This window comes from Eulemur rufifrons, chromosome 11, assembly GCF_041146395.1.
Source record: "Eulemur rufifrons isolate Redbay chromosome 11, OSU_ERuf_1, whole genome shotgun sequence".
NCBI lineage: Eukaryota > Metazoa > Chordata > Mammalia > Primates > Lemuridae > Eulemur > Eulemur rufifrons.
The window spans coordinates 1,925,780-1,948,252 of NC_090993.1; the positions used below are offsets into that span (position 1 = coordinate 1,925,780).

At 39.3% G+C, this 22,473-nt stretch overlaps 1 protein-coding gene across 1 annotated transcript in view; it reads left to right on the top strand.

Annotated features, from left to right (window-relative positions):
* DNAH14 (dynein axonemal heavy chain 14) overlaps nt 1-22,473 on the top strand; it is a 190,996-nt gene that overhangs the window by 120,493 nt on the left and 48,030 nt on the right. Inside the window, exons 54-62 of the mRNA XM_069484603.1 lie at nt 1,679-1,876; nt 4,054-4,206; nt 5,905-6,096; nt 7,302-7,483; nt 9,902-10,010; nt 10,547-10,672; nt 13,300-13,394; nt 18,207-18,366; nt 20,994-21,125. Coding sequence (XP_069340704.1) covers nt 1,679-1,876; nt 4,054-4,206; nt 5,905-6,096; nt 7,302-7,483; nt 9,902-10,010; nt 10,547-10,672; nt 13,300-13,394; nt 18,207-18,366; nt 20,994-21,125 — 1,347 coding nt within the window. The remainder of the gene's footprint in view (nt 1-1,678; nt 1,877-4,053; nt 4,207-5,904; nt 6,097-7,301; nt 7,484-9,901; nt 10,011-10,546; nt 10,673-13,299; nt 13,395-18,206; nt 18,367-20,993; nt 21,126-22,473) is intronic.

Genomic DNA, 22,473 nt, shown 5'->3' on the forward strand with positions numbered 1-22,473 from the left:
GTCTGCATCAGAAGTGTTAAATCAGGTTGATGATATGTCTCATTGAGATGAGGTGGTGAAAAGGGCACTTTACCCCTATGGACTTCCTCCCGAGAACGTAGAACCCCAGTCTAATCATGAGAAAAACATCAGGAAAACCCAACTGAGACACTTTCTACAAAAGACCTAATCATTACTCCTTAAAACTATTAAGGTCATCAAAAACACGGAAAGTCTGAGAAATTGTCACAGCCAAGAGGAGCTTAAGGAGACTTGGCTAACAAATTTATTATAGTACCCTAAAGAGGATTCTGGAACAGAAAAAGCACAGTAGGTAAAAACTAAGGAAATCGGAACAAACTATGGACTGTAGTTAGTAACATAGCAATATTGGTTCATTAACTGTAACAAATGTGTTATACCAATGTTAGTTGTTAATAATAAGGGAAAATGGATATGAGGTATATGACAGTTCCCTGTGTCATCTTGGAAATTTTTCTGTAAATCTAAAACTCTTCTAATTAAGTGTACGTTTTAAAATGGACAAAAAGTTTGAATAGATGTTTCACCAAAGAAGATACATGAATGGCTGGTAAGCCCATGAAAAGATGTTTAACTTCATTAGTCATTAGGGAAATACAAATTAAAATTACAATGAGATAACACTAAACACTCACTTGAACCGCTGTAATCAAAAAGAAAGTTAGTAACAAGTGTGAGATGAGATTGTGGATAAACTGAACTTTCATATGTTGGTGGTGGGAGTGTTAAATAGTACAACTGCTTTGGAAAATGGTTTGGCTATTTCTTACAAAGTTTAACATAGATTTACCATATAACTGAGCAATTCTGTTCTTATGTATTTGCACAAGAGAAAATTAATGTCCACTCAAAGATTGTTATGAAAATATTCATAGCAGTGTTATCCATAATAGCCAAGAAGTAGAAACAATCCAAATGCCCGTCAATGAGTAAACAAAACGTGAATATGTCCACAATAGAGTACTATTCAGTAATAGTATAGATAGGTATTTTCCTATCAATAAAAGATTTATCCTGGCCGGGCACAGTGGCTCATGCCTATAATCCTAGTACTTTGGGAGGCGGAAGTGGGAGGATTGCTTGAGGCCAGAGTTCAAGACCAGCCTGAGCAAGAGCGAGATTCTGCCTCTACAAACAAGTTGAAAAATTAGCCAGGCGTGGTGGCATGTGCCTGTAGTCCCAGCTACTTGGGAGGCTGAGGCAGGATAGGAATTTGAGGTTTCAGTGAGTTATGATCATGCCACTGCACTCCTGCCAGGGTGACAGAACAAGACCCTGACTTAAAAAGATGATAATAAAAAATAAAAGACTTACCTGGTTTCTTATAAAGGAAGAATCAAATTTTGACAGTGACATAATGATAGTTTATAAACCTATCTGTGCCATTTTTTCCCAATTATCTTATCTTTCCAGTGAAATTATCTCATATGTTTCAAGAGGCTGTGAAAATAGAAATATTAAATGTGATGAATATCTTATAAAACTTTGATGAAATACTTAAGTTATGTTTAATATACTTCCCCAAAACGTTGTAAATAAAAATAATCCAAGGTATTTTGACTGTCCAAATTTCTGTCACAAATAAACAGAAAAGTATGTATTAAAAGATCTCCAGACAATATATAGAAGTCATATGTTGTATTTTTTTTCCCCAAAGATCGGAATAGATGGATGTGGGAAAAAAACTTGTGCCACCATGGCCTGTTACTTGACAGACACCAGACTGCACCGCGTCCCTGTGTCTCACAACTACACCTACACAGAGTTCAAAGAAGTCTTGAAAAAGGTGTTTATTCAAGCAGGATTAGAAGGGATCCCCACTGTTCTGATGGTTTTTGATTTAATCCTAGGACAAGTGAGTATTTTTTGTCTTTATCATTTGCTAAAGTTTTGTGTTTATGTAGCACCCCCCTTCAGAAATTTAATATTGGAAGAGAAAATAAGAAAATATTTATCTATATTCCTATTAGCCTACCATATAAATTCTTTGCATTATTCTCCGTTCTTATCCAGCCATAGCCCACAGAGTTTATATGTTCGTAATGATGCCAGAGATAGTTTTGAATAAATAACAATGAAAGTATTTTCTATGTCTCTATCATTTTCACTTTGACAGATTGGAAGTAATTTATCTCTGTAGCCAAAGGCATCCATCTTATATCAGAATGAACTTTGTAATCTGTATTTTATAAAACTATTATCTACATGCACTGTCTGTAATCTACAGATACGTGCGTAACCTACAGCATGCTCTTACAGCCCTGAGGCTTCTGTTTCTCTCCTTGATCCTTCTGCTCAAATTTCACATCAGGTTTAGGACTTTCCTTACAGAATATAATTTTGTCAGATATATATTTTTACATATATTTTCTTCCAGTCGGTGGCTTGTCTATTCACTTGTTTTTTTAATTTAGTTTAATTTTTTTAATGGACACATAATAATTGCACATACCGTGAAGTACCTAGTGATATTCTGAGACGTGTGATGTATAGCGATCAGATTAGGGTAATTAGCATATCCGTCGTCTCAAACACTTAATCATTTCTTTGTGTTGGAAACATTGAATATCCTCCTCCTAGCTATTTGAAACTATATAATATATTATTTTTAACTATCATCCTATAGTGCTATAGAACACTAACAACTTATTCCATCTATCTAGGTGTAATTTTGTATCCTTTATCAAATCTCTCCCCAGCCCTACCTTCCCCTTACCCTTGCCAGCCTCTAGTATCCTCTGCTCTACTTTTTACTGACGGAGATCAGCGTTTTTCTGGCTTCCACATATGAGTGAGAACATGTGGTGTTTAGCTTTCTGTTCCTGGCTTGTTTCACTCACCATAATGCCATTCAGTTCCATCCATGTTGCTGATGAGTGACAGGATTTCATTCTTTTTATGGCTGAATAGTATTCCATGGTGTATATATACCACATTTTCTTTATCCATTCATGTGTTCTTAGATACCCAGGTTGATTGCATATCTTGGCTACTGTGAATAGTGCTGCCATACATGGGGGTGCAGATATCTCTTTGATATGCTGATTTCCTTTCCTTTGGATAAATTTCCAGTGGTGGGATTGCTGGATCATTTGGTCATTCTATTAGTAGTTTCTTGAGGAGCCTGCGTGCTGTTCTCCATAGTGGCTGTACTAGTTTACATTTCTACCAATAGTGTGTAAGAGTTCTCTTTTCTCCACATCCTTACCAGCATTTGCTATTTTGTCTTTTAAAAAAAGCCATCCTAACTGGGGTGAGATGACACCTCATATGTTTTTGGTTTGCATTTCCCTGATGATTAGTGATGTTGAACATTTTTTCATATGGTTGGTGGCCATTCGTATGTCTTCTTTTGAGGAATGTCTGTTCAAATCATTTGCCCATTTTTCAATTGCATTGTTTGGGTTTTTTGGCTACTAAGATGTTGAAGTTCCTTGAATATTCTGGATATTAATCCCCTGTCAGATGAGTAGTTTGCAACTATTTTCTCCAGTTCTGCAGGCTGTCTTTTCTCTCTGCTGACTGTTTCCTTTGCTGTGAAGATCACTTTTATAATAACTTCTGGTAGAGTTTCTTTCACTGCTTTTTCTCCTCTGTTACTTTTTCATTAGATTTGGGACCCTATATAGAGATGAACTTGGTTAAATTTAAAATAATCCTTCAGCCACATTATTTCTGGTTCATCTACTATTCAAACACAAATATCGATACATTGAGGGCTTCTATGAACTGCCTGAAGCAGTTCATTATTGTACCCACCCCTCCCTACCTCTTGCCCCAGTGCCTACTGAGGTTTTTGGCATACTGTCAGTACCAAGTGTATGTTTCTCTAATTTTTTAATGAATGGATGGGTGAATGAAGCTTATTTTGACTCAGAAAAAATGATTTCTGGTGGGTCTGAGTTAGGTTAGCTTTAAAAAAAATTTAGCCTCAGTTCTTCTTAATCATTATTGCTTTCTCCATTTGGTAAATTTGAGTAGAATATATGAATGATTTACTTATTCCTGATTTACATATATGTTTTACTGAAGGACTCACTAATGGAAGATTTGAAGTGCATGATCAGTTCGGGAAGAATACCTGACTTGTTTGAAAATGAGGAGCTGGACTCCATTGCAATGAAGATCAGATCTCTTCCTGGTCATATGGAAGACAGGCAATCTGTACTTTTATTCTTTCAAAAGGTACTTTCTTGTGGCTCGACTTTATCAAACTATCATGTTAAATTAAAAGTAGACTGTGTTTACAATTCTACATGATTTTCAAGTTGGATATAATTTCTTTAGTTCTTTAAATGAGTTTTCAAGCTAAAATAATGACCACCATCCTTACCCACAGACACACCAAACCCTTAGGTAGATCAAAGATTAACAAGGATCTGAGCCTGACTGGCTATCAGTGGTTTAAAAAAGTAAGAGCTGGAGGCAAGCAAATGAAAAATAAGATCCCAAGATTATTTCTCACACTGAGATTCCTCCCCAGCTAATGAGGTTTTTTGTTTCAGCTATGTTGGTAACAAGACCAGAAAGGTAAGAAACAGGAAGTCTTTCATCCCTTTGAATAGCCGTACAATTGACCCGGAGGTGATGGATACAGAAAGATACTGGCCAGATAGCACAGGTGCTGTTCAGAATGAACTCAGCAGCAGGGCGGCTGTGAAAGAACTGGTTTGATGAGAGAGATACAGACTTACTAGACCATGATCTAGGCTTTCTGTGTCTTCGAGGTGTGATGACTGACCAGTGGCTTAGCGAATGCACAGCCACGATTACACAAACCTAAATGTTCACTGGGGACAGACCACAGGTCAACTTATCTCTGGTGCCAGTTTTTGTCTCTCATAGGGTCATCTAAAAATTGAACCTGGCCACCTACCATTCTTCAACAGATATTTAGTAATCTGTCACAAGAAGATGATGTTAAAAAAAACCCAAAAATGAATCCATAGTTGATAAAGAACAAAGTGATATGAATTGATGCTTGGATTGAGTTACATTTTAAAATGCCATGGTAGAAAGAAGGGTAGCATTTATCCTAATAACTTGTGATACTCCAATGTCTTGTTAACAGATTTGATTTATTCACTAGACTATGAGTGATAAGGAAGAACAAAGAAATTCCAGTTTGGAATATGTAGAATAGAATACTCTAGAAATAAAAAAAAAAAAAAAGAATCCCAGTTAGACATAAATTATAATTATTTATTTCATTATTTATATATATTATATGATATTTCCAAAAATGATTTAACATGTCTTACAATATTGATAAATAATAAAGGCACACTTTAAGCTGTTAACATTTGATATCTCTGGGTAGGAATTTTAGGGATAGGTAAAAGCAAAGAGCAAATTTCAAAGTAACCAGCACTTAGCCCAGGGCCTGTCAGATTGTGTAGTGTCTGGTGTTGCTTAACTATAATCCTTTAGCTGCAGGAGTTTATTACGACCTCCTCTGGTGCTACCTATGATGCCAGCCTGTTTCCTTCAGCTCTAATTCTTCTGACCATTTTCTCACTTTGAGTTCCTGTGGTCTTAAATGCACATTTCCCCAGAGAAAAGACTTAAATGGTCTGACCCAGCACCATCTGATATAAGGTCCCCTACTGAACAGAACTCTAGCACCAGACCCCCTCGTAAGAGTTGATTTATATAAGGGGTGTTCTGGATCCAGTGCCTCCCCCGCCTGCTCCATCCACCTGAAGCCAAAAGGCGGGGTCACGTGGAGCAGCCGTGGCTACTTGCCTCAGAAGGGCTCTGCTGGTGGTAGGCAATCAATGTACAATCGATCAGCCTGTAGTCTACCCATTAATAAGTTTTCAATGGAATTTTTAATATATTTTTCAAAGCAGTAGATTACATTTTAACAACTTGTTCTTTCAGAGAATATACAAAAATCTTCATATTTTTATGATCATGAGTCCCGAAGGACCTGACTTCCGCCACATTTGCAGAGTATATCCATCTATGATTAGCTCCTGCACAATCGATTGGTATAAGACGTGGCCAGAAGAAGCCCTCCTTATCGTAGCCAACTCGTTCTTAAGAGAAAAGGTGAATTTCGAGAACAGAAAGGTAAATACCTAATGCAAATGAAGGTTTCAGTTTATTAACAGCATCTGACAGTACTATGCCTCAGACCAGCAGTGAACACTAACTAAATGGGCAAAAACAGACAGCTCTCAGCCAAATTATAAAGTGTGTCAAGTGTTTGTCTTGACTCCTTATCAATTCCCCATCTGTTTTGCTACCTGATTGACCCGATTTCAAAGATGCCAAGATTCCGCACTGCCTGGGCCTCCTCACTACTCTGCCCCCATAGTGAACAGCAGGTTTCCATGAAGGAAAACAACCTCCATTTTGCAAACTGAATTCTGTGGTCAGGTTGCTGCAACCTTCTGTGTGTTGGTAAGTTGCTCTGGCTTGGCTAGGACAGCAACACTGCAGAGAAATGAGGGCACAAGCCACAACCACAGAATTAGCTCAGAATTCGAGCCCCAGGTCAGTGAGAATCTATTCTAGAGTGACGACACTGCAGGTCCCATAGGCCTCAGCGGACAGAGAAGGGGTAAGAACTGTTTACCAAAGGAGTGGTCAATGTACAGAGGCCTGAAACCCAATGTGGGACCTAGAAAAGTGCTTGCATCCTTTCTTGTCCAAGTGTTCCAGAAAAGCAAAGGCCAAGAGAGGTAAAGACAGCGTAAAACCAAAAAGAAAACGCAGCTTTGTTAAAAGTGCCCAGTGATTGGCTAGGCTTGGGGGACTGGAGATGGGTAGCCAGAACCAGCTTATGTCTAAACCAGAATGCTCTCTCAGCCAGGCAAAGACAGTACTCTTTCTACTCTGATTTTACCCACCTGTATATCCTCTGGACCCTTACATTTTTGTAGCTTTATTTTACTCAAAGAAACTTCCTTGAGTATCTGGCTATTAATAACCATTTTAAGAAAAAAAGATACAGGATAAGGAAGGCACATAACCCTTGGCCATTGATGCTTGTGCCCTAAATCCTTGGACAGCCATAGCAGAAATGAAGGCAAAGCCCGGAGGGTGAGTCTGGCTTGCCACTGGTCACCAGCTGTATCGGTGCCTCTTCCCCCCAACCACCATCCCAACCAGTAAGACGGCTGTTTTCCTGGTCCTATTCATGCAGGACCTTCCTCTGCATCTCCACATCTCAGAAATGATAAAATATTTCAATTTATTCACAGTGTTCAACTTTCTCTTTTATGTATGTTTAGATTGCTTTCTCTTAATTCTTAATAATTATTATCCTTCAGAACTTAAAAGAAAAACTTGCCCCAACATGTGTCCAAATCCACAAAAGTATAAAAGACTTGAGCCCAAAATACTTTCAAGAAACTAGACGGCATTATTACATCACTCCCAGTAGCTACTTGCAATTCCTGGAAACATTTGCACACATTTTGAGGTCACGAGAGGAGGAGATGCAAGTGAGGAGGTAAGACGTTGAGCCCAAATCAGAAACATGTATTTTATATTAGTGCCTTTATTTGTAAAAAGAGACACAAATGCGACATGTTGAGCCTAAATCTGCCTTTTTGGTAGAGGAAAAAGACAGAAGCTGCAAAGGATGTTAAAAGAGATAAAGTTGGCATTTCCCCTGCGAGCATTCAAAGGCCGCCCCTGTCAAGGCAAAGCTGACGGATTCAGCCAGGGTATGAACAGTGAGCCCTTGTTCAGTTCAGACAGCTCGTTACTTACCTAGACCGTGAAAGCAAGAGCAGCTGACGGTGCCACTGTCCATATCCCTTGTCCCACGGGACGACAGACGACTGCAGCACAGATAGCGGAGCACTCTGTTGCTGTGGAGCCCATGCCACGCGGCAGCAAAGCCGTTCAACAGCCAGCAGCTGTACCTGAGGAGGCGGCGGAGGAAATTGGAGGCAGAAAGCCTCCTACCTCATCAGAACTCAGCAAACATTGAGAAACTGTCTCGTTACACCCTCCCAGGAAGATGGGGAAATGTGGGCAATGACCTTGTAGCATCTGCTCACAAGTTCTTGGGTTCTGGGAGGATCGAGGGTGTTCTGCCAACACTTAGTTGCACTTAGGGCTTGCCTATGTAACCCATGTGGACACACGAAAGGCTGCCAAGGCACCACTGTGGAACCTTTTCTCTGCAGGTCCATCCCCCAGACCTGTCATGTAGCCAACTGAGAATTCTTTTTAAAAATCAGGCCACTGCATCAGATACCCTAATTAACTGCACTGACAGGGGGGTGGACCACATCCATTCCATTTGTCTTAGCAAACATTGGATGAGATTGACCATGACTCTGACGCCCACTTGGAGGATAGACCCCAGACCCGCTCCCTTTCTGGAGCCAACCCAGTTAAGAATGTTATTAATCCAGGCACAACAAGAGGTATTGTCAATCGTGCATACTCTGCCTCAGCTGGCCAGCAGGAAGTCGGGGCAATGTAATTTTTCACAACCACGCATGCTGGAGAGTTTATTCTGTGTGGGGCAGGCAAGTACAGGCCTGATGTTTACATAGGAAGTAGCAGCAACCTCAGTAGCAACATTTTGCTAATGTGGAGTTAGGGTCTCATTTTACTGTTAAGTCGTTAACAAGGGTAGGTGGAACATGACAGAGTCAACATCAGTTAGATCTGGTGCAGTTAAGACAGTCTTGGATAGGATGCAGCTAAAGGGAATCGTATCTGTGTTCCAGAAGTTAATCTTGTTCTGTTGTTTCGAGTAGAGGCAGGCTGTTCCCTCCTGGGGTCAGCAGCTCCTCGGAGGTTGCTGAGAGTCCTTAGGTTCAGGTTTTTGTTGGTCAGCCGTTAAATGAAGGACGACGTCAGCAGTCTCAGTGAATTGGCCAGATGCTCTACAGACGAGAGTCAAGCCAGATGAATGGACCCTCCTGTTTACTCCTAACCTTCTGGGAGCCAAGGTGTCCCCTCCCTGCCACCCAGGCCTATTGCTCTCCCTTCACAGCCATGTAATCGCTACGACCAGTCCCTGTCACAGTCACTTCACCCTTTTTCCTGTCTTCCTTGTGTCTTACCTACGCCATGTCCCCGGACACATCCCTAGGTGGCTCAGCAGTTTCTTCCTCACATGCTTTGTACTATCCTAGACCATCTCCCACCCGCTGACATGTGGGCCACACCAGGACACTCTTAAGGGTTGTCACTTAAAGATCATTATCATCAATATCTATAACTTCCCAAATCCAGCAAGTATAACTAGGTAGCAAAAAAAAAAAAAAATAAATAAGCCCCAGGTTATAGTCCCCCATTGCCCACTGCTGTTTTGCTACTCACAGATTTCAGTAGACCAGTTTCCCAGGGGTAGACGTGGGGAGAAAAAGTAGGAATGGTTAATTGTGTGGTTCGGGTCTCTTACAGCCAGTTTTGGCTTCTTCTCCACCCCAAAATTTATAATCAAATATTCTGTTTAAATGGGAGCTACCCTTTGAGGAATTACTACATTTAAAGCCCAAATTGCCTGTCTTTAAGTGTGTGCTCCAGTGGGGGCTGAGCCTCAGAGGCCCAGTTGTCTTTCTATGTTTTTCCTTTGAGAGTCCATTTCATTTTTAATGGCACCTGTTCTTCATCAAGTTGAGGAAATTTCCCTCTATTCCTAGCTTCAAAAGAGTGTTGTCATGAATTTTATCAAATGCTTTTTCTATATGAATTGATATTGATACAGAAGTGAGTTTTCTTCTTCAGCCTGTTGAAACAGTGAATGACATTGATTGACCTTCAAATATTGAACCAGTCTTACATTCCTGGAATAAACCCCATTTGGCCATAATTCAGTATAATTCTTGTTGTATATTATCAAGTTATGTTTGCTAATATTTTGTTATATCTTAAATCCTCTTAACACTTTTTTTTCCTTCAGGGATCGTTTCTGCATGGGTCTATCCAAGATCCTGGAAGCAACCACGCTGGTTACAGATATGCAGGAGGAGCTTTTGATTCTTGCACCTCAAATAGAACAAAAAACAAAGGTATATTTTATTTGAAATCTCTTTTAAAGATTTTATAGTCTAATCTAGAACAGTGTTTGAAAGCAACTGCTCTGATACCTGACAAAGGTAAGCTAGAATTCCAGCTTTGTTACCATGAAGCTGTACAACCTTGAAGAAATTACTTCACCTCTTTTAGTCTCAATTTTCTTATCTATAAAATGAGAAAAATAATAACAGTAACAGCAGAATAGTAACATTATTACCTTTTAATAATTAAATGTGATAATAGGTGTATAGCTAACTGTAGAGGCTTCTATAAAAAGATTCCCTAGTTAGACAGTTAAATCTGTGGTACCCTGCAGTCTTTCACATATTCTAAAAATCTCAGTCATCATTCTTTATGTATGTTGTATGAAATGGTACATATTTTAGTCATCTAACGGAGTCTATTAAGTATATTTCAGGCTGATTTTGATAAGTTTTATACTAATGAAATGAGCTACTTGAATTGCTCTTTTAAAAAAGAGATCATGTCTCTTAAAATTCATTCTAAGAAGAATTGTTTGGTTCATTAGGAAATAGAAACCCTAATGGAAAAACTACAGCAAGATTCACAAGTAGTTGAGAAAGTTCAGATGCTTGTTAAACAGGATGAAGAAATTATGGAAGAAGAAGTGAGAATTGTGGAAGATTATGCTCAGGTAAAATTAAAATATAGTCAATAAACATCATTTGGAAATTTGCAAAATTATTCCCTAACCTCTTACTTGTTTAAGAGCAGTAGTGATACTTTTTATTTTTATCCCAACAAATATTTATTGAGTCCCTACTACACACAGGACACTAATAAGTGAAAGTAGGAAGTACAAACATACACGATCCCTGTCCTTGAGAAACCTAAAATCCTAACAGGCTTTCTGGTTACAATGGACAGAAACTCATTGAGGCTGTATCAGAAATACATTTAGCTCCAAGAGGAACATCTGCAAGAAATGAGGCAGCTCTGGGGACAAGCTGTTTGGTGTGTATCACTTCTATTGTTGACTAACCCTCTCCTTTTAAACTAGTCCCCTCCATACCCTCTAGTCAGAATCCAAGCCGGAGCCATGTGGTTCAGCAAATTACCAGATGCTCAACTCTGGGCAGATCAGTGACCACTCCAGCTCAGAGGAGGCGGAGAGTGGAGTCTTATGTCTTCCATGTACAAACATTTTCAATAAAGCAAGTCCATCATTTAAAAAAAATAATATATATATGCTCCTGTACCCCAGTATTGTGTAATTATTTATTTATAAATTAAATATATGAGCTGCTATCATTGGCTAATATCCCAAAGCCCAATAAATACCTAGGACAAGGTTTGTTATGAATAATAGGAAATGTGAATACATATTTCAGATAGTCTTGGTGGTTTCAAATTTTTTTGGCTGGCTTCTTGTTAGATTAGATTAGCTCATCTTTTTTTTTTTTTTTTTTTTGCTTTATAACATGGTTGAAGAAAAGTTGATGTCAAGAATAAAAGAAGTGTCAGCCTGCCTTTTTCTTGTTCACTTGTGCTTCCGTTATTAGCATTGCTTTCAAGCCAGTGTTTCTTTCAGAAACCTTTTTCAGCTACCTGCCCATGTTTGAACAGCTAACTTATTTCAAGTTAGATAACAGATTAGGCAAATCCCCTTACTTGGACACAGGTAAACTGCAAGGCCTCCTGATGTCCTGAGCGTAAAGGAAACAGGAAAGGCACCACTGCCGGCCCTTCCCAGATGGGGACCTTCCCTACTTCCATTGAGACGCCTCCTGAGTCTCACTCTGAGTTACCCATAACCTCTGCTGTGTCAACCACCTGAAGGTGCCACTGTTGATCAATATGTTAGAGTACAGCTCAATTTCTATTTTTAATATGTCAGGCCAAATGAAAATAGATGTAGAGAAATGCATAAGGGCGGTTACCATACCACAAAGGGTAATCTTTTTTTCCCCTCTAGCTTCAGAGACAAAGCCAGGTTCATTAGGGCCCAAAGCTTATACAATTTTGAGGCCATATTTTTTAAAGGAATACAAAATTACTAGTGTACAATCAGATATGAAAGTGATGAATTTGATTTTACACAACTCCCACTAAAAAAGAAGAAAAATGTATGGTAGATTTAGAATAGTATATTCTGCTTATCGAGTGTGCTCATGAAGGAGTGAGCTTCCAATTTGAGTAGATGTCAAAGAAAATCTAACCCTCCACTTGCAATTTTATACATCTGATACCTGGAAAGATTTTCCACAGACCAGCTTCTGGATCCATACATTGCAAACCTTGTTTCTCCTCCACTATCCACATACTTCTTGTGCCAGGCACTATAGGATAAGTTTATATTACAATATGACATCTGCCTTAATGTCACAACACCAGGAAAGTTGGAACAGGGGACCGTGCAAGTATTTCTGGAAGTCATTCCTATTTTAGAGGGCTTACAGTAACTTCATTATGCAGGGAAGTGACTGTGAGCAACGTAAATATAATTCCCAACTCAACCCCTTAGCTGGATCCTAAAAATGTCCACCACCACTTCAGTCCCTGCGGACTTGATAGAAAACCTGACAAAGAGTGAGGCAAAGTATAAAGAGAGTCCCAACTGATTGCAGTTAAAATGTCTTTCTTTTGCAAGTTTAACAAAAACATGTGAGCAGGGCACAGTGGCGTGCGCCTGTGCTGCCACCTACGTGGGAGGCTGAGGCGGCAGGATCACCAGAGCCCAGGAGTTTGAGGCTGTAGTGTGCATTGATGGATCCCATGAATAGCCACTGCACTCCAGCACTGCAGCCCGGGCAGCATAGCAAGACCAGTCTCTTAATATACATACATATATACATATATATATATATATATATATATCATAATAAAATTGTATATATATCCTGCCAACATATTGGCAGAACTCCTTCCAGAACCTTGGAAGGGGTCTATACAAGTGAGAGGCTGAAGCTTAAGCTTCATTAGCTTCACAGTAATTCTACCTTTAACTGGACCATTCCTCACAAGGGCATTTGTTGTAATACTTAGACACCGAGTCTAAGAGAAAAGGCAGAAGCTCCTCAGCGTCTTTGCTTCCCACAGATACCTTTTCATCAGATACTGAATAAATACACTACATTTAGGACTGTAGAACACGTTCCCAACCGTATAAGCATGTGTGCACAAACCCAAGTCATGCAAGACACATAACTTATGGGTATGGTAAAAATGTCAAAGTATATTTTCCAAGTTCAACATATAAAAATTTTAGCTATGCAACTGTATTCATTCATTTATATTTGAGGGCTTATATTTGTATTGCAGAAAACTGCCAGTGAACTAAAAGGAGTTCTGCCAGCCTTAGACAAGGCAGTGGTGGCTCTCAACGCCCTGGATAAAGCGGACGTCGCTGAATTAAGGTCAGTGACTTGCCTGATTTGAGTTGGAAAAGCTCAGAGTAAAACATAAATATACGGTAAAAGTTAGTAAGCCTCTATTTCTATTTTTAGTTTAGGTAGTTTTTACTGTCTTGGTTACTTTATAAATATTCCCTATATGTGGTAGACACTATATCTTGTCAGTTTCATGATGCCATCAAGTGTAAGGCACACCAGTATTTTTTATACCCTTAAAAGAAAAATGCTGCCTGTTAAACTATGATGTGTGCCATTTGTTATAAACTGAATCCCAATCTCTTGAGATTTAAAAATGTGCATCTTAGAATTAATAAAATACAGTTATTACCTGGCCTGTAGTTTCAAAAATGTTTACACCGATGCTGCTCATGCCAGATTAGCTATGGAGCATTTGGGATCTGTGGGGACGCGGCCAGCACCTCCCTGAGGCTGCAATGCCGGCCACCGCCACACGGTGTCGCTATGGGACGGGCTTCCCCTGGCTGTGCCTTTTCCTAGACTCGACGACGAGGGGGGAGACTAAAGGGAAATACCTAAGAAAGTACAGGAAGCCGTTCATGTAACCAAAACGCTTGTGCCCCCGTAATACTCTGAAATATAAAAAAAGAAAGAAGAATGGAAGGAAGGGAGGGAGGGAAAGAGAGAGAGAGAGAGAGAGAAAGAAAAAAGAAAAAGGAAATGAGTTTGTACAAATCAACATGTATCCAATGCCTAACTTGAAGATGTTTTTCCGTGCACTCTTGAGAATTTGACCAATGTTAATACATGACATTTTTCTATTTCTGGAATATTTGACACAAAACAAAAACCAGGATAGAACAATTAGTGCTATCTATGTTTTTAAATGTATTTTAAGAATGCTATCTTTGAAATACTAAATATTTTATAGCATTATCTTTTCAAGTTTTAAAATGATTTTTATTTGGCATTTTTTTTGTTAATGATCTTCTAATGTTTTCTGTTACCAAATGTCTGTATCAGGTGGCGATCATTTTTACATGTAATTGAAACATATAAACTTTTCTCAATATATTGTTTCTAATAATTAAAAAAAGGAAATGAAATACTTTGGGGTACAGAGATATGGCCCTGTTGGTTCTAATTTGAATGTTTGGGTGAGAGAATTTTTAGTTTGAGCTCTCCAGCTCAACAAACAATGGGAATCTGCCTACGATGTGTTGAGTTTTCCATTATTTATAGAAAGTGGTATTTCAATAAAAGATGTAGAAATATGGAGCAAGTCTACCTTGATATTTATAAAACATTTATTTATAAACCGTTATTAACTTTTGGAATGAGAATAGAAAATAGCAGAATTAGTTTTAATCTATTTTTATGGTAAAGAGCAGCACACATTACAGTGTTGAATTTAACCACTTAAAGTTGAAAAAACAAATGCATGGAGACAAGGAAGAGAAGGTGAATTTTTTACTTCCTTTTCCTTTTTTACCGTATTCATATGCATTTAATCTTATGCACCCATTTATCCACTCAGCAAATACATTGAGTGCACGCCACGTGCCAGGCCCATTCCAGACACTAAGGTTACGGCAGGTAATGGTTGGGGAAGACCTTTCTGACGAGGTAACATTGGAGCAGAGCACTGAATGAAGTCTGGAAGTAAACTGGGCAGGTATCTAGAGGAAGAGTGTTCTAAGCAGAGGAAATGGAAAGCACAGATGTCTTAAGGCAGAAACGTGCTTTGCTGGGTTTCAGGAACTGCAGAAGACCAAGATGGCTAAAAGTCAGTGAGCAAGAGGGTGTGTCAGGAGATGACATCAGAGAGGTAACGGGGGCCAGTCCTTCCCCAACATAGCTCTCCCTGCCTCCCAGGTACCTCATGGCTTTATTCCAGAAGGTTCTATCCTCTTAGCTTTTTCTCTGGAAGATATTTCTGAGAAAGGTCGGCTCAAATCCCCCTTAGCCTAACTTCCGATCAGCAGTGCGTCGTAGTGACTCAGCACATGGGCTTCCTAGGTTGGAATCCTGGCACTGCCACCTTCCAGCTGTATAATAACCTCTCTGTGCCTGAGCTCCCCTTCTGTGCAACAGGGATAACAGACGTGGAGAGGATTGCATGAGTTAATACATGTGAAATGCTTAGAACAGAGACTAGCATGAGGTAACTGCTCAATAAAGGTTACTTTCTTGCTGAGAGGTTTCCTCTGACCAAACAGGCCCTTTCCCTTGCCCTAGTACTACAAAAGCTAAAGAAAACCAGCTTTGTTCTTGAATTCCTTTCACATACCTTGTTTGTGTGTGTGTGTTTTTAAAGATTCCTGCTTGTGATTATTGCAAATGTGCATTTCATTTGGCCCACTTAAAATGCCACATAAGTGAGGATGCTTTATAATATCATCTCTGTTGCTAAGGTGATAGAAGCAGAGACACCTGGCACATGCGTTCTCTTTCCTAGCTTCCATAATCAAAACACAAACAACTGCCCCATGACAGTTTAATCTTTTGCCATTTTGCAACATTAGCCACGAGAAGAAGAGAGAAGATAGTAGAAAATGCAGATCAGAGTAAATGAGGAAGGATCCAAGGTAGACGACTTCTGTCAGTAGAGGAATTTAAAGCGGATTTCTAGTATCAACAGGTCTCACTTTGAATCAAATATTTGTTCCTGGAAAGTGGCACATATGCTGAACTACAGTCATTTTAATCCTACTTTCCCTTAATTTAAATTAAATGTCATAGGTAATTGCATCTTAATTTAGCCATATCACAGCATATTTGTTTTAAATAGAATCAAACCTGGGTAAAATTGAGGAGACGTTTGTTGTTGGAGCTCTTGCTTCTCTTTTAGGGGCCTCGTCTCTCTTTTCCCAGTTCTTCTGTTACCTTTCTTACTATCTCAGCAAGGCCAAACTGATAATCTCAGAAAAGAAATCTGAAAAATTAGTTCAAAATAAGGTGTTGATGAATTAGTTACTCCTGAACACTATCTAAATTTAAGGCAGGGGACCTTCTTGGTAGCCCTGTAGGGAATGCCATACATGTAAAGTTGGCTTTGCTGCCTTTCTTCTTTTAGGAAGTCTGTGCAGTTTTCATTTGGGGAGACTCATTACCCTGGGCGGACCCCCACCCTTGTTCCAAGTCCCAAACACTGTTGCGTGGCAACCACCACCCCTCTCGTGGTTTCTCACTGAAACTTGTATCTTACGTTACTCTGATCCCATTTTCCGAAGTGCCTATTTCTTACCTAATGGTCCAGGAGCATGCCAGTTGATTAAGACACAGCTAAGAGACAGCCTCCAGTGTTTCAAAAATGAACACCTTCTCGATGACTTGAGAGACAGATTCTCACCTACCCTCCTTCCCGTGACTCTACTGTATAAATTATCTTTATGGTGGGAATTTTAGGTCTGGATGAAGAAAAGTCAGAAGATGTGTTTAAGGGTGCGGGGAGTTAGCTACGCTCCCCGCAAAGAGGTCCTTTTCTCTTTGTTCTGATCAGGTCTCTAAGTTGACTACGCCAGTTTGCAAGGAGTTAGCTACGCTCCCTGCAAAGAGGTTTTTTTCTTCCGATCAGGTCTCTCAGGCAGGGGTCATCGCAAAGGATGAAAAATATAGTAGGAAACAGAAATAAAAATATAAAGTAATGGCAATAATAATACACAGAGCCAAAGATATAGTTTATAAAGTGAAAGTTTATGAAAATAGATAAAGGAGGGTATCCGGATGGAAATATTTTACCCGCATCAAATATTTCCCCGACTGAAACTCCACACAGGTATTATATAGGGTACATACAGGCTTCCCCGTTGCCAAGGGCAACGGGATTTGCATACTAACAGGCAGTTTGCTTTAGGATCAAAGTCTCCTAAAAGGCTACTACAGATCCTTTAACTCTAACTAGGGGAACAATGGGTTATAAAATCTTCTTGGGGCAAACTTCTAAGTTTTATGATAAGGCTATTACTTTAGCAACAAACAGAGACATCTTGGCTCTGGTGATTGTGTTCTTGGAGACAGAGATGATCCCAGAAGTCAACATGGGCTGTGCTTTGTGTTAATTACTTTAACCACATGGTTCCATCTGGGCCCGGCTTGGGCAATAGCATATCTATCTGATTAGCTCTCATCTCCGGGGGTCCACCTGTCAGCAGCACCAGCAACCTTTGGTCCTAAGGGAGGCCTGCCTTGTCTTTCAAAACAGGTGAGAACCAAAGGCCCAGTTTACAGCTGTCTCCTTGAGATGCAGCTTCTACTGACCAGCAAGACGCCCTCCTGAGACGAGGCAGCTCTTGAACTAACACATTTATCTTTTCCTTAAGGCAAAGCCTTATTTGACTTCTGAAATCAAATCTTGTCTCCAGAAATACAGGGGGCATTTCTATAATTCAGTATTCTTAGGCTCAACATGAGGGGAGTTGGACATTGCAGCACTCCTTAAATCACAGTAAGGCTGACTTCGACTGCCCCCCACGCCCCCCGACACGCGTGCGTGCACACTCACACGCGCACACACGTGCACACATACGCACACACGGTGTCTCTGTCAAGTGGGCATCAGTAAATCCACATAACTCTACAGTGAAAACTTGGTAACAGAAAGTATCAGTCTCTAACTCTGATGTTCTATATATATTTTGATTTTATGTATTTCATCCTCCTAAAGCAAAGATACCCATATATTAATGATACTAAACTTGTAAAAGATACACAAATAGTGAAATAGCTGTATGTTGACAGATAGGTTTCCTTATCAAAACACTTGTTATAATCTGTGTATTTTGTCTTCTACGATAGCTTATAAGGGTGCGTTTGATTTTAGTTGTAAAGTAATTAGATTTTTACCATCTATTACAGAGTGTACACACGGCCTCCCTTCCTCGTGCTGACTGTCATGAATGCAGTGTGTATTCTTCTGCAAAGGAAACCTAACTGGACAACAGCAAAGTTACTTCTTTCAGAAACTGGTTTCTTAAAAAAATTGATTAACCTTGACAAGGACAGCATACCTGATAAGGTAAAAAGTTGATCTCTAATTAATACATAATTGATGCATCCCCATCCCTCGTTTATAATATATGGAGTCAAATAGAAGTATTAGAATCAGAATTCTGTATTAGAATTGGCAGACAATGGTAAGAGTCAAAAGATCAGCGATCAAACTGCATATCCAAACTTAACAAGTTTCTTAGAAATGCCAAGAAAAAGCAACATGTCACCAAAATCAGAAAATGTCGTGTCTCAGAATCTCTTTAAATAAGGAAGAATAGAGGACAATAGTGATTGCATTATACTGTGAGAGTACAGTTTGTGGCTAAGATTTATTTTTATTAGTGTAACAAATGTTCATATAACAGCAGGTGCCAGACATTGTTCTGAGTACTTTCCAAATATTAATTCATGCGGAAGGAGATTAAGGCATATAAAAAATTTAAAGAAAAAATAAAGTATCCTGGAAACTCTAGTGAAGGGTTTTACTGGAGCAGATTTAATTCAGAAGAATGTAGATTGACTGCAGACTTCAGAGAGGAAGAGGGCGGGGCCGAAGTCCCGGGCAAGCGGCAGACTCCAGGGCCCGGGCAGTGTGAGGCAGGCCATGCTAGACAGGTGAGTTTTGTGGAAAAGAGTGTGGCAAAGTAGGCCAGAGGGTACGAAGGCTTGTCCCAAGGCTCTATAGATAGCAGTGGGAAAAAGGCCACATGCCATGATGCAGCCACAAGCCAGGTAACTGGTGGAACACCAGAAGCTGGGAGAAGCGAAGAATAGATTCTCTCTGAGAGCAACGTAGGAATCAAGCCCGACCTCGATTCAGACTTGATTTCAGACTTCCAGCCTCCAGAACTGTGAGAGAATAAACTGCTGTTGGTTTAGGTCACCCAGCTTGTGGCAATTTATTACAATAGCCACAGGAAACTAATACAGCTTTTGGTACTGGAAAGTAGTTTCTGCTATAACATGGTCCTAAAATGTGAGATTGGCAACAGATAGGGACAGGAAGAATATCCAAACCATAATATTGCAGAGGAGCTGAGCTGAGCGCTGAGCTTGCAGGCAGACTGGGCGATCTGCAGACATATAGACAGCACCGTCCTAGGCTGAGGGGGTGAGTGCTCATTCATTCATTCAGTAAATATTTGAAGAACATCTTCTTTGTAAGAGATACTATGATAGAGTAGTTTACACGCCTTGCTGTGTGACGCTTACATTGTAAGGGAAGACACACATTAAACATCTAATTAGACAGATGATTAATTAGTTACAATGACAATCTGTGCTGTTGGGAAGTATAGGATACTGTCCACCTAAATAACAAACAGAACCTCTCTTGAAGAAAATGATACTTATTCAGGAGTAGGGAATTGCAATGGGAGTATGTGTACTGTAGTAAACTATGTGCATATTCAGGGAGGTAAAGGAAGACAAAGGTTTTTAAAGGAAAAATAAAGAGGAGTACTCAATGGTTTTGAATTAATTATCCTTGGCTACAGGGATCAATAAGAAGGTGCCAGTCTGAGATTGGAGCAGATGTCCTCACGGAAGTATTTTTGTGTAAGGCTGCAATGGCCGTCGTACAGTTTGCAGGTTTTGCAGTCTTTTGTGATTGTTTTTGTTATACATGAGAACCTTCATGTCCTTCCCTGGCTCTGTGTGTCATGTTTTTGTTTGTTTTTTTTTTGTTTTTTGTTTTTTTTTTAACACAAGTGACTCCATTTTGATTCTGACAACTTTCACAGTAGTCTATGAACCAGGTGAATTTTTTGGCACAATATTAGTGTTGATATCCATATTATCAATAAATTAATACAACAATGACTACTTTCTGAAGAATTCTTACCAAATATAAATTCCCTGTGGCTGTGTTTAGATAGATCTTTCAAGCAAAAAATGATTAATACCTCATCTAAAGAAATGATGAAAGGCCTAACGGTATTTTAAATGATAATGAGAAATTGTTAGAGAATGGACCACCTGCCATCTAAATTATTCTATTCTTCCAGGAAAGAGGGGAAATACCTGGATGGAAAGGGAAAAGGAGTCTCAGTCTGAGAAAGACTTCCTTCCAATTGTGGTTCCCAAAAGTAGATGAGAAATTCTGTGTATCTAAACTAAGTGGCACCGTGTAGGTGAGGTGGATCTGCAGGCACGCGGCACAGCTGAGCTAGAGATTGTCTTCCTACGGAGCCCCAGTGTGCCGCAGGCCACGCCGCCATCATTGACGAGACAGGCCTTCCCACAGGGCCTGTGCCTGCCGGTATGCCACCTGAGGGACAGAAGGTAGAGGATGCTATTCCTAGTCACGTCACACCTGAAGTGCACGACGAGACATCAGACCTTTTTAGATACCAAACTCCCAAAGCTGGAGAAAGTTAGCGTGTTTTCATTTTTATTTTAAAATGGAGTTTCTTTTTTGAACTATATCAAAGCTACTATAACAACAACAGAAACAGAAGAATATTTATAATAGAAACTTTTCCCCTTCCCAGTACTAGGGCCATTTTTGTGGCCAGGTATATATCTCCTATTCCATTGTTGAAATGTAGTTGACTATTTCTTACATGACATAAAATTTCAATCTAATGTAGCTTGGGAAAAGCTTCAGATCAATAATATTTCTTTCTCATGTAATACCTGTATTCTCTCTAGGTTTTCGTGAAGCTGAAAAAAATTTTAATCTTACCTGATTTCAACCCAAACAAGATTGCTCTGGTTTCCCTTGCTTGTTGCTCTATGTGCCAGTGGGTTATAGCTTTGAATAGCTACCATGAAGTCCAGAAGGTATGCTCTTTCCTCCTAAGTATCTGTAGTGATTTAGGAGTAATACATCAAAGTCCCAGAAGTAATTTTTCTTTAACAATATTCAAATAAACTTCTGTGGAAAGAATAGCTAATGAAAAACACTTCAATTGAATATGTTATCCTAACTCACACAAATGTCATGCTCCTATTAATTTTTTTATGGCAACTGTGCTATTATTTGTTTTATAGTTTTCATTATAGATATCTTTCACTTCTTTGATTAAGTTTATTCCTAGGTATTTTATTTTATTTGTAGCTATTTTAAAAGGGATTATTTTCTTGGTTTCTTTCTCATACTGTTGACTGTTGGCATATAGAAATACTACTACTTTTTGTATGTTGATTTTGTATCCTGTAACTGTACTGTATTTCTTTACCGGTTCTAATAGTTTTTTGTGGAGTCTTTAGATACAAGAGCATATCATCTGCAAACAAGGATAATTTGACTTCTTCCTTTCCAATTTGGATGCCCTTTATTTCTTTCTCTTGTCTGATTACTCTGGCTAGAACTTCCAGTACTATGCTGAATAACAGTGGTGAAAGTGGGCATCCTTGTCTTGTTCCAGATCTTAGAGGAAAGGCTGTCAGTTGTCCCCCATTCAGTATGATACTAGATGTGGGTCTGTCCTATATGGCTTTTATTGTGTTGAGGTAAGTTCCTTCTATACCCAGTTTTTTTAGAGTTTTTATTATGAAGGGATGTTGAATTTTATTGGGTACTTTTTCAGCATCAGTTGAAATGATCATATAGTATTTGTCCTTCTTTCTGTCAATATGATGTATCACATTGATTGATTTGCATATATTGCACTATCCTTGCATCTCTGGGATGAATCCCACTGGATCATGAAGAATAATCTTTTTAATGTGCTGTTGAATTCAGTTTGCCAGTATTTTGTTGAGGAGTTTTGCATCTCTGTTCTTCAGAGATACTGGCCTATAGTTTTCTTTTTTTGTTGTGTCTTTGTCTGGTTTTGGTATCAGGGTGATGTAGGCTGTGTAGAATGAGTTTGGGAGTATCCCCTCCTCCTCAATTTTTTGGAATAGTTTAAGTAGAATTAGTATTAGCTCTTCTTTGCTGGATATAATTCAGCAGTGAAGCCATCAGGTCCTGGGCTTTTCTTTGATGGAAGACTTTTTATTACTGCTTCTATCTCATTACGTGCTATTGGTTTATTCAGGTTTTGGATTTCTTCCTGGTTCAATCTTGGTAGGTTGTATGTGTCTAGGAATTTATCCATTTCTTCTAAGTTTTCCAGTTCATATAGTTGCTCATAGTAGTTAGTCTCTAATGATCCTTTGGATTTCTGCAATATCAGACGTAATG